Source organism: Marmota flaviventris, chromosome X, assembly GCF_047511675.1.
Source record: "Marmota flaviventris isolate mMarFla1 chromosome X, mMarFla1.hap1, whole genome shotgun sequence".
NCBI lineage: Eukaryota > Metazoa > Chordata > Mammalia > Rodentia > Sciuridae > Marmota > Marmota flaviventris.
In genome coordinates, this window is record NC_092518.1 from 39,225,563 (window position 1) to 39,237,849 (window position 12,287).

The window sequence follows — 12,287 nt, forward strand, 5'->3', positions numbered from 1 at the left end:
GTTATTTCTCAAACTTCACAAGCTTATTCATTTTATGGTCCATAACAGGTTAAGAATCACTGCTATGAAATGCAAACTTTTATAAAATTATGGCCGTAAATAATTGTACAAAGGGCTCATTCTGCCCAATAGAAGATTGGCAAAAGAAAGGGCATTCTTAGAAGCAGCCACTAGCTTCTCTTCTGCCATTCTGAAAGAGGCTCTATTTTAGATAAGAAGCTTGCTTTCATTTCCTGGCAAACATTCTGTTCCTCAGTTTAGAGCAGAGCTTCAGAGGTTAAGAACCTTATAAAAATGATGCCCCAATGTCATGAGAACAGCCTATTTGGAGTCCAGCTTGAGTTCTTGAGCTAAGTTAATTCATTCTACCAAACCACCTACTTGAGCTCAGCTTGGGTGCATTAAAGGTAAATGATGATGAAAACAACCCCCAGTGACCTTAATGTCTCACCGAGGAGACAGAGCATGACAACAAAAAATGAAGAAAAAGAATACATGATGCTTACTGTATACTTGTTGAGGGAAATTTCATGGAGTAGAGAATGAGTGTAAGGCAGTGGAACAAACAAAAGGGGCTACCATGACCTGAGCAGGGTTTTTGGAGGGGCCTAGAGTCTGAGGCAAAAGATCTGACTGTGCAAAGAGGGGTTGACCGTATAAAGCAGGGAACTGCCTAGACAGACACATGGACATGAGAATTAGAATGGCTGAAAATGTAAGAGGCCTTCCTGTCTAAGTCAGGGATACTGTGTTTGGATGTGGTGGAATATGGGAACAAAAAGTGAGGTGTTGACTAGCCACAAGCTTTAGGTCAAGGGCCAGCAAATTTTTCTTTAAAGGATCAGATAGTAATTATTTTAGACTTTGCCAATCACATAAAGTCTCTACTCCATAGTGTTCTTTTTCTTCTTCTTACAACCCCATCAAAATGTGAAAAAAAAAAACAAAAAACTCTTAGCTTGTTGGCTTTACAAAACACACTTCAGATAGTAGCCAACTCCTCATATAAGTAAGGGGCAGGTAAGAGCAGAAGAAATCCTGGGAGGTTTGCCTCTGTGCATGAAATATTTGTTTTAACAGAAAGCATTTGGGAGCCAAATAGCAGAAGTGTTGAATGTAAGAACACAAAAGAAGAAAATTTAGAAGTAAATCAATCCAGGCATGGTGTGATGAGAACTTGGATAGAGTAATAGTGTGGAGAGGAAGGAAGGGCAGAATCTCTAGGCTACTCTGTAGGGAGGAATAAGAAGCATCAAATCCAATCCATGAAGGCAAGTGGGTAACACAACTCCAGGAATTTGGGGAAGCACAACAGGATATAGAAAGAAAGAGTTTGGGAAAGGAGCAGGTTTAGGGGTGAGTGAAGATATGATGGTAAATTTATAACTTGAATCTGACCTGAAGCTGCATCTCCTGGGGCCTAAAGAGATTTTGAAGCTACCATATTGAAAAGGACAATGATGAAAGGTATACCAAGCCACATGGAGAACCAGGTGTCCCCTAGGTTTAGTTTCAAATAGTGAGTAAAGCAGGAAGAAGGAAAAGATGAATGATTCTGGAGATAGAAAAAAAGAAATCTAGAATATTTTCCAAACTAATCTTCTACCATACCAGTTATTCATTTATTTATTTTTCTGAATTCATTCCATAAATGATTTGAAGCAGCTTCCAGAACTTATAATAGATGATTTTGATTACTGTAATAGTCTATACAAAATTCATTCAAAGTCCCATTTTTTTCATTGCTGAATAATAAATCACTACATATTTAGCAAGTACACAACATACATTTATTTATCACAGTACCCATGGGTCAGGAATCTGTACACAGCTTAGGCAGGTCCTCTGCTCAGAGCTGCAAGGGTGTAGTCAAGGTGTCAGCCGGACTGAGCTCTTATCTGGAGGCTCTACTAGGGGCAAATTCATTTCCAAATTCAGGCAAGCTGTTGGCAGAATTCATTTCTTTGTATGATTTAAGGCCCTAACTTTTCACTAGCTGTCAACAGGCAGCCATTCTCAGATCCTTGAGGTTTCTGGTAGGTCCTAAAGGACACCTGCAGTCCCTTTCCACATGTACTTACCCAACATGGCTTTTTAATTCTTAAAGAATACAAGTCCTATTTTTTGAACCCATGCAAATTACTATGATTTGCTGAGTGCTTTTTATATACCAGACACTATTAGATTCTTGATTAACATTAGTTTATTTACTCTTCAGAAGTTTGTTTATTTCCTAACAGTTTTTTTTCTTGATCACAATGGTGCTGATATGTAGAGTATATTCAATAAGTATTTGGCTAATCAAAATACATAAACACTGAAGAAGCTTTAGAAAACAGAGGCAAAAAAAAATCTATATTCCCAACCCTCAGATAACAGATTGGTCTAGCCTTTGGGAGTATATTCTCCTAGTCTTATTCTATCATCCTTAAATTCAGTTCTCTTGGTCAGACATACTGATCTTAGTTCAGATACTGGAATTTGCCTTTTTGAGTGTTTTTAAATCTCTCAATCCTGGATTTAAACTTATTTGGCTTTATTTGACTTTCTCCCAAAAGCAGAGGGTATACTTGACTTTCTCCCAAAAGCAGAGGGTATACTTGACTGTGTGGTAGAATAGACATGGACCCTGGTACAAAGATGCTAACCATTCTTCCTCTCCTCCTCATGCCTCCAGGCCTGCTATGGCATCCTCAAGGTCCCAGAAGGCAGCTGGCTGTGTCGCTCCTGTGTCCTGGGCATTCATCCACAGTGTCTTCTATGTCCAAAGAAAGGTGGAGCCATGAAGACCACCAGAACAGGGACTAAATGGGCTCATGTCAGCTGTGCCCTGTGGATTCCAGAGGTGAGAAATCTAAGACTGAAGCCATTTTCTTCAGGGTACCCCACATCCAGCCCGTTCCCACAGCATTTAGACTGACACAGGTTTACAGTGGAAAGCTTCATATTTGCCAATGTTTCTGAAGTAATAATGCTTCCACTATGTGGGATTCTTCTTGGATACGGGTGTGTTCTATCACCGAGCTACAACCCCAGCCCTATCTATTTATTTATTTATTTATTTATTTATTTGTTTGTTTGTTTGTTTGTTTTGGCACCAGGGATTGAAGCCAGGGGCACTTAACCACTGAGCCACATCCTCAGCCCATTAATTACTTTTTATTTTGAGACAGGGTCTTGTTGCTTACGGCCTTGCTAAGTTGCTGAGGCTGGCTTTGAACTTGCAATCCTCCTTCCTCAGCCTCCTGAGCTACTGAGATTATACATGTGCACCACCATGCTTGGCTTTATTTTTTATTTTGAGATGAGGTCTTGTTAAGTTACCAAAGTTGGCCTCAAATGTGTCTTGTTAAGTTGCCAAAGTTGGCCTCAAACTTGTGATCCTCCTGCCAAGTTGCTGGGATTATAGGCATGTGTCATAGCACTGCACTGCTTTTTTTTTTTTTTTTTTTTGTACCAGGGATTGAATTCAGGGTCACTCAACCACTGAGCCACACCCCCAAGCCCTATTTTGTATTATTTAGAGACAGGGTCTCACTGAGTTGCTTAGGGCCTCGCCATTGCTGAGGCTGGCTTTGAACTCACGATCCACCTGCCTCAGCCTCCTAAGCTACTGGTATTACAGGTGTGCGCTACCACATCTGGCTAAATACCTTTTAAAAAAAAAAAAAAGCTGTTTGGACATCTCACTCACACTCTCTCACCCCAACCCCTATGTAAGCCAGAAAATGTGTTAAGCAGATTAACTGCATTACAAGATACGATGGAATTCAGTTAATGGGAAACTGATGATATTGTTATTAGTATTTGATTCTCCTTTAAAATTTCTCTGGATTTAATTTTGTTGTTATTGGTTCCAGAAAAGTTACTATCTAATAATCAAGCCCACAGAATTAAACCTAAAAGTCCTAGATACATAATTTTGTATTCTTATAGATATACACATTTTTTAATATTTTTTAGTTATAGATGGACACAATACCTTTATTTATTTGTTGTGCTGAGGATCAAACCCAGGGCCTCACACATGCTAGGCAAGCACTGTACCACTGATCCACAACCCCAGCCCACACTTTTTAAAAAATATTTAGTTTTAAGAAGTAGTTGGACACAGTACCTTTATTTTGTTTATTTATTTTTATGTGGTGCTAAGGATCTAACCCAGGGCCTCGCATGTGCCAGATGAGTGCTCTACCACTGAGCCACAACCCCAGCCCCAGAGCCTACATATTTTTAAAAATATTTGAGGAGCAGTTTCTTTTTCTCATTAAGAACATCCAGCTAGCCCATCATGGTGGCACACACCTATAATCCCAGAAATTCAGGAGGCTGAGGCAGGAGGATCACAAGTTTGAGGTTAGCCTTAGCATTTTATCAAGGTCCTAAACAATTTAGTGAGACCCTGTCTCAAAATAAAAAGGGCTGGAGAGGGCTGGGGTTGTGGCTCAGTGGCAGAGCTTTTGCCTAGCACAGTGAGGCACTGGGTTCAATCCTCAGCACCACATAAAAATAAATAAATAAAATAAATTAACAATTTAAAAAAAAAAAGTCTGGGGATGTGGCTTGGTGGGTAAGCGCCCCTGAGTTCAATCCCTAGTACTTAATAATAATAATAATTACATCCAGCTAATAGACATGTAACATGAACCCAGGTTTCTGGCCTGAGTGTCTGGTTTCCAACAGCAGTTCTCCCATCTCTCTTAGCTCATAAAAGTCTTCCTGACTCAGGAAGAGTTCTTTAGAAGTACAATAAGCTTTGTCAGCTGTTAACATCTCTTGTGGTTTCAAACATTCTTGGTTTCCATTGCCTTTTGGAGTATTCCAAATCTGTTTCCTGATGTGGTTAGAATTTGTACTAGTTTGACCATCTTTATTTGATAGTTCTTCACTTTTTAAAATTGTTTCTCTCATAGAAAGTCATGTATTTGTAAAACAAATTGAAAATATCTTTTACCAGAAGTTGCATGGCTCATTATTTTCATGAGGAAAAGAATGTTTTCATCCTTTTCCTTTCAGCACTCTCCTAAAGACTAATTTCACTTCAAGGTACTTTGCCTGAGGAAGTAGGGTAAGCTGATGGTAGTTATGTGGTTTTAAAGACTTTTGGTTTGTGATGTGATTCTGCAATCTGTAATTGGGGAAAAAATGGGAGTTCATAACCCACTTGAATCTAATGTATGAAATATGATATGTCAAGAGCTTTGTAATGTTTTGAACAACCAATAAAAAAAAAGACTTTTGGTTTGGAAATGTTATCATCCTCATCTTTTCTCCTTACATGCTACAATCTCTTCATTATATAAATATGCTGCTGGTGTTTTCCAACAGTATTGTACTTTCTGTAAACTAAATGTAAAGATTTGTCACTGCCTGTTTTTACCCTTATTTGATGAAATGAAATAATGAGGCATATGCCACTATCTCTGGCATATAACAGGTGCTAGATATTGTGAATTTTAATTTCCTTCCTTAGTAGCTTTCTTTGGTTCCTAAGTAAAGGTAGATATCTTTGATTCATTAAGATAACCATCCCTGCTCTACACTCCTGCACTCTCATCCTATATATGAATCATTTATATTACTAGAAAAGATTGAAGGACTGAGCAGTATGTAGTTTATTTTGGGTACTGTATTAACCTTGAAAGATGTGACTTACCTCATTGTTTTGATGTTCTGAGCTTTATATAACATCATTTGTCCAGATGTGGTAGTGCATGCCTTAATCCCAGTGATTCAGGAGGCCGAGGCAGGAGGATTGCAAGTTCAAAGCCATCCTCAGCAATTTAGCAATACCCTATCTCAAAATTTAAAAATTTAGCCGGGCATCGAGGTACATGCCTGTAATCCCAGTGGGCTGGAGGCTGAAGCAGGAGGATCAAGAGTTCAAAGCCAGCCTCAGCAGAAACAAGGCACTAAGCAACTCATTGAGACCCTATCTTTAAATAAAATATAAAACAGGGCTGGAGATGTGGTTCAGTGGTTAAGTGCCCCTGGGTTCAATCCCCAGTACCCCAAAAGGAAAAAAAAATAATTTATGGTTTGTGAAAGGTACTTCTGAAATGCACTGATGCTTCTGCCTTATGATGATATTTTGTTTCTAGGTCAGCATTGCTTGTCCTGAGAGGATGGAACCAATCACAAAAATCTCCCACATCCCACCCAGCCGGTGGGCCTTAGTTTGCAATCTGTGCAAAGTGAAGATAGGAGCTTGTATTCAGGTAAGTGCCCATGAAAAATGGTGAAGTGAGCTAAAATCAAATTGGTCAGATACACTTTCCTAGTAAAGAGTTCTATTGGGCTGGAGTTGTGGCTGAGCAGTAGAACACTCATCTAGCATGTGTGAGGCCCTGGGTTCAATCCTCAGCACCACATAAAAAATAAATAAATAAAATAAAGGTATTATGTCCAACTACAACTAAAAAATCAATATTTAAAAAAAGAGTTCTATTAACTAGAAAGTCACTCAAGAGGCCACCTATTCACTCCTAGGGCTCTGACATTTTATAGACCCATTTCTGGACCCATTTTGGATGTGGCCTCTGGACTGTTCAGCTTTTTTTCAATATTCATAGTGGTTGCTGGGTACAGTGGTATATGTCGGGTTCCCAACTACTCATGAGACTGAAGCAGGAGAATCACTTGAGCCCAGGAGTTCAAGGCCAGCCTGGGCAACATGGTGAGACTGTCTCAAAAAGAAATATTCTCCATCCTTTGCTGTCAGAGCTGATGAATTAGCTGAGCTCTAAAGCTGAATGACAGCATCCTGGGTGGGAATAAGCTATAATTCTAAAACAAGCAACTTGTATACTTGTGTGGCTCACCCACTAACTGTAAATGGACTTGAGCTCCAGGATGATTTGACGGTTGGCCGTTGCTGGACTAAGTAGCCATTTTAGTAGGGAGAAATGTATTTGAAAGGATGAATTCTGGTGGTTTTGAAAATCATTTTAGTAGGCACATTTATAGGGTGTGGTAATGCAAGTAAGATTTTCTAGGATATTTGGCACACAAGAACTTAGCTGCTTGAAGCAGAAGTAGAAATAGTAGCTGGTGTGATACCCAGCAGCAGCAGTTGGAGTGGGCACATAGCTAAAACTGGTAAAGGCCAGTTACATCCAGCAAAGGCACAAAAGTTTATTCTTTGTAATCTCGATTTCCATAATGCATTTCACTTTCTATTCCAGACATAGTAAGGTGGCTCAGCAGGCAAGAGGGAAGGAAAGACTGGCCTTCCACTTCTCAGACCTCCTGAAAGTGAGCTACAGGCTGGTTAGAGTTCACTTTGCCAGCTGACTTTCTCCACAGAAAAAGGGCCATATAATGTCATAGTTTAGGACAGTGGCTCTGGGTGTTTCATAAGACTCCTTGCTGTGTGGCATGACAATGTGGTTCAGGCTTATCATCTAACATAATTAAATACTTTCCCTTGCTTTTTAAACCTTTTGGGGCTGGTTTTATTTATCCTAACTATAGCACTTTAGCAATTATAAAGGAAAACTGTTTCCCTTGGATTTACTGCCCTAACATACTACCTGTTTATGTTTAAGTTCTCTTCTGGTTAATCCACATATGTGGTTCTCCTTGAGGACCAAGATTGTGCATCATTCTTCTGTGAATTTTCCCTGGCACAGAGCATAGTGCTGTTAGCATTTGATTAGTGTTTACTGAATAAATATATCCATCTTTTGTTGTACCATAGATTAGTTTGTGATACATACTTTTTCCCACTTTTCAAGTGAAATATCTTCTGTTTTCATAATTATTATTTAATCATTTTATAAGACATTGAATTTCCATCCAGTAATTTACTAATTTTCTTTATTGTGGAACCTGCATTTTCACTCTATTTTTACTATTTTGAGAAAATTATCTTTAGGAGCTGGTTCAGTGGTAGGGTGCTTGCCTAGCATGTACAAAGCCCTGAGTTCAATCCACAGCAACACAAATAATTATTTTTATAATTGTTAGTTATTGACAACATGACTGTGTCAAAATAAAGCATTGACTTGACGTTAGCAGACCTGGGTTTGCATTACAGCCCTGCATTACTACATTCTGCCTTCTGTTATGGTTATTCATCTATAAGTTGTTAGCTCAGATTTTTTTTATTTTTAGATCCCACACCCTGACGAGGCAGACAGACAGTAAATATTAGATTGATAAGTAGATGATAGATGAACAGATGGATATAACATTCTGGAAAAAATTTGTCATCTTATTTTCATGACTTAGAATTCAAATTTTTCATTTTATAAAGATCTTACCACATTGAGACTCAAGCTTTCTTTTTACAGTGCTTGGGATTGAACCCAGGACTTTATCCATGCTAGGCAAGTGCTCTACTACTGAGCTGCATCTACAACCCAAACTTTAGATTATAAGGAATTGTATTTATTCAACATGTAGTGATAGAGTGCTTGTCTAGCATGCATAAAGCCCTGGGTTCAATCCCCTGTACTGAAAAAAGAAAAGCAACATATATTTATACCTAATTATGTAAAGGCATTGAGTCTGACAGTGAACCAACAAAGAATCATTCATATACCATGGAACTTACTTTTAGCTGGGAGAAGTAGATAATAATCAATAGATATATTTTTGAGGTACTGGGGATTAAACCCAGGGGCAATTTACCACTAAGGTATATCCCCAGTCCTTTTTATACTTTTTATTTTGAGACATGGTCTTGCTAAGTTGCTAAGGCTGGCCTTGAACTTGCCATCCTCCTGTCACAGCCTCCTGAGTTGCTGGGATTATGTGCCACCATACCCAGCATAAGCAGTAGATATTTAATAGCACATTCAAAGGTGGTAAATGCTATGGAAATAAAAAATGTGGAGTACAGTAAGAAGATAGGGAGTATAGAGAAAGGAGCATGAGTTACAAGTTTAAATAGAGTGGTCAGGGTAGAATTCATTGTGTAAGTGGCAGTTTGATCCAAGGCTTAAAAGCAAAAGAAAGAGCTATGCAGATGTTTAGGGTAATAATGTTCCAAGCAGAAGAAACAGCCATTAGAAAGGCTATAAGATAGGATTGTCTGGCCTATTTGAGCAACTGAAAAGAGGCTAGTGAGATGAGAATGGAGTATGTAGGAAGAGGAAGTTAAAGGGATTACTCAGGGGCCTGATTGATTATGGCAGAGGTTGGCAATTTTGGCCAGATACTAAATACATTAGGCTTTGTGAACCATGTATCTTGATTGCAACTACTTAAAACACTGCCTTTGTAGCATGAAGACAGCAATAGACAATACTTAAAGAAAAGAACATGGCCATATCCCAATAAAACTTCATTTTTAGACTCTGAAAATAAATTTCATATAAGTTTCACATGTCATTTTTCCTATATTGTTCTTTTGCTGGGCATGATGGTACATGCCTATAATCCCAGCTACTTGGGAAGCTGAAGCAAGAATATCACAAGTTTGAGGCCAGCCTGAGAAACTTAGCAAGATCCTATCTCAATTTTTTTTTTTAATTAAAGGACTTGGGGCTGCAGTTGTGGCTCAGCAGTAGAGCGCTCTCCTAGCACCTGTGAGGCCCTGGGTTCAATCCTCAGCACCACATAAAAATAAATAAATAAAATAAAGGTGTTGTGTCCAACTACAACTAAAAAATAAATATTTTAAAATCATTAAAGGATTGGCTGGGGTTGTGGCTCAGTAGTAGAGCACTTGCCTAGCATGTGTGAGGCACCAGGGTTCGATTCTCAGTACCACACATAAATAATAAATAAAGGTCCATCAACATCTAAAAAGTATATATTAAATAAAGAACCAGAGATGTAACTCAGTGGTAAAGTACCCTCAATTCAATCCCTAATACACCAAAGAAAAATTTCTTCTCTGGATTTAAAAAAAAAAAAAAAATCCTTCTATTCTTCGCTCGTGGAGCACAAAAAACAAGTGACCAACTGCATTTAGTTTGTGGACGTAGTTTGCCAGCTCCTGGTAACGGCTTCCAGAAGCCTTATAAATCTTTAGTTCTTACACTGAGTTAAGAGGGATTCATTGGCAGGTTTTAAGCAGCCAATTGATAGCATTTTTTTTCAATACTGGAGATTGAATTCAGAGGCGTTTTACCTCTGAGTAAATATCCCCAACCCTTTTTATGTTATTTTGAGACAAGGTCTTGCTATGTTGCCAAGGCTGGCCTTGAACTTGCAATGCTCCTGCCGCAGCCTCCTGAGTTGCTGAGATTGCAGTTGTATACCATCATACCAGCAATTTATCTTTTTTAGATATAATATTGTGGTATGAAAATAATACAGAGAACAGGGCACTGTGAGGTGAAGATGAAACAAGAATGGCCATCTACCAAAACCCACTAAAGCTGGATGGTGGGTATACAGAGAGTTTATTATATTATTCTATTATGTGGGTTTTTCCATAGGAAAAGGTTTTTTAAAAGCATTCTAGCTACTCTGTTGAGAATAGAGCCAGACATGGTAGCCCATGCCTGTAATCCTAGCTAAGCAGGAGGCTCAAGGCAGGAGGATCACTTGAGTCTAGGAGTTAAGTAACAGTTTGGGCAGTAAAGACCCTTTCTTTTAAAAAAAATAGACTGTGAGGACAGAAGTTTAGAAGCAAGAAAAGCAATTAGAAGGAAATGCAATGAGAGAGGTGGTTGGTAGCTTTGACCACAGTGGTAGCCCTTGAAATGGTAAAACATACTTGGATTCTGGATGAATGTTGAAGGTAGAGCCAACAGGATTTACTATGGATCAGATATGAGGTGTGAGAGAAGGAAAGGATTTAAGGATGACACCACAATTTTTACCCAAACAGGGGGAGGATGAACTTTGGATAAACTGTAAAAGGAATCTGTAGATAAAACAGATTTGAGGAAGAAAATCAGGAATTCCATTTTGGACACTTAAGTTTGAGGTGTCTATCACATACCATAGTCAAAATGTCAAACTGGCAGTTGTTGACATGAATCTGGAGTTTAGGAGGAAGTCTTGGACCAAAAACATAAATTTGGCAGGCACTGGCATATGGATAGTTTTAAAGTGTCGAGTGGGTAAGTTCACCAACTGAGTCAGAATAGATAGAGGGAAGAACGGTATCAAGGACTGGACCTTAGCTTTCCAGAGTTAGTAAATCAAGGAGAATAGGAACAGCTAGCAGAAGAGACTAAAAAGATACCCACCAGGTAGAGAGGCAAAAATTCAAGAGAGTGTAGTAGCATTCAAAACCAAGAAAAAAAAGCATTTTAAGAAGCGAAAGCTCCATGGTGTTACCTCCATGCTGAGGTAAGATGAGGACCATACATGGATCCCTGGATTTAGCAATGTGTTATTGGTGATCTATATAAGCAGTTTATGTGGAGTGGGATGGACAAAACTACATAGCCAAGGGGCAGGGCAAAGAACTAGGATAGGAATAGTCTAGATACACAGAATAAAAAAGTCTTTTAGATGGAAGAAATATAACTATGTACATATATTTATTAACAGGACAGAACAGTATGCATTCAAAGGGAGTGACTGAGTTAGGGAGAAAGCTGTAGCAGCAAAGGTTTTTCAGTAGGTAAAAAAGGATTGGGGTGCTGGGGCTATAGCTCAGTGGCAGAGCACTTGCCTAGCATGTGTGAGGCACTGGGTTCGATCCTCAGTACCACATTAAAGTAAATAAATAAAGACATGTTTTCTGTCCTGGGAAATGTGACGTAAGTAGCCAGTGGCATTAAAGGCAGTCCCATCCCCACTTCTGAGCAAAGGTGGTAAACTTTAGGTGATCTTTTTGTTTAGTTTGGTTTTTGTTGTTTTGTCCTGTAGTGCTGGGAATAGAACCCAGGGCCTTGTACATGCTAGGAAAGTGCTCTGCCACTGAGCTGTATCCCCAGCCTCAGATGACCTTCTGCCCCACACCCCATATCTACAGATGAAAACCAGGGCCCCATGCATGCTAGGCAAGCTACAAACCCCAACCCCACCAGGTGATCTTCTTAAATGTGATTGTATTTTTCTCCACCTATGTTCTGCTTATACTGAAAGTGGTCTTCGTTTTCCACAGTTGACAACTGGATAGGAAGTCCAGTTTGGTTTGTAAGAAAACAAACCAAAAAAATTGTTTTCCTTTTAAACCATGACTAAATAAAAGTAAATTTCAAATCCATTCATGATCCAGCATCTTGCTTCCCTGTACAGGGATCAGAAACATGGAAAACAAATACAGTAATTTAGTAGGTGTCAAGTTTTGTTAGCATAATTGTTTTTTTGGAGTTATATTTAAGAGTCTCTATAATTATGAACATATCTTGGGCATTTAGCTTTTTTTGCATTTA

General features: G+C 38.8%; 1 protein-coding gene across 6 annotated transcripts in view; it reads left to right on the forward strand.

The window, feature by feature from the left end:
• The window catches only part of Jade3 (jade family PHD finger 3), a 140,178-nt gene that overhangs the window by 112,190 nt on the left and 15,701 nt on the right, over positions 1 to 12,287 (forward strand). For all 6 annotated transcript variants that reach the window (XM_071606358.1, XM_071606357.1, XM_071606362.1 and 3 more), the window contains 2 exons: positions 2,678 to 2,845; positions 6,102 to 6,218. In XM_071606358.1, the coding sequence (XP_071462459.1) occupies positions 2,678 to 2,845; positions 6,102 to 6,218 (285 nt within the window). The remainder of the gene's footprint in view (positions 1 to 2,677; positions 2,846 to 6,101; positions 6,219 to 12,287) is intronic.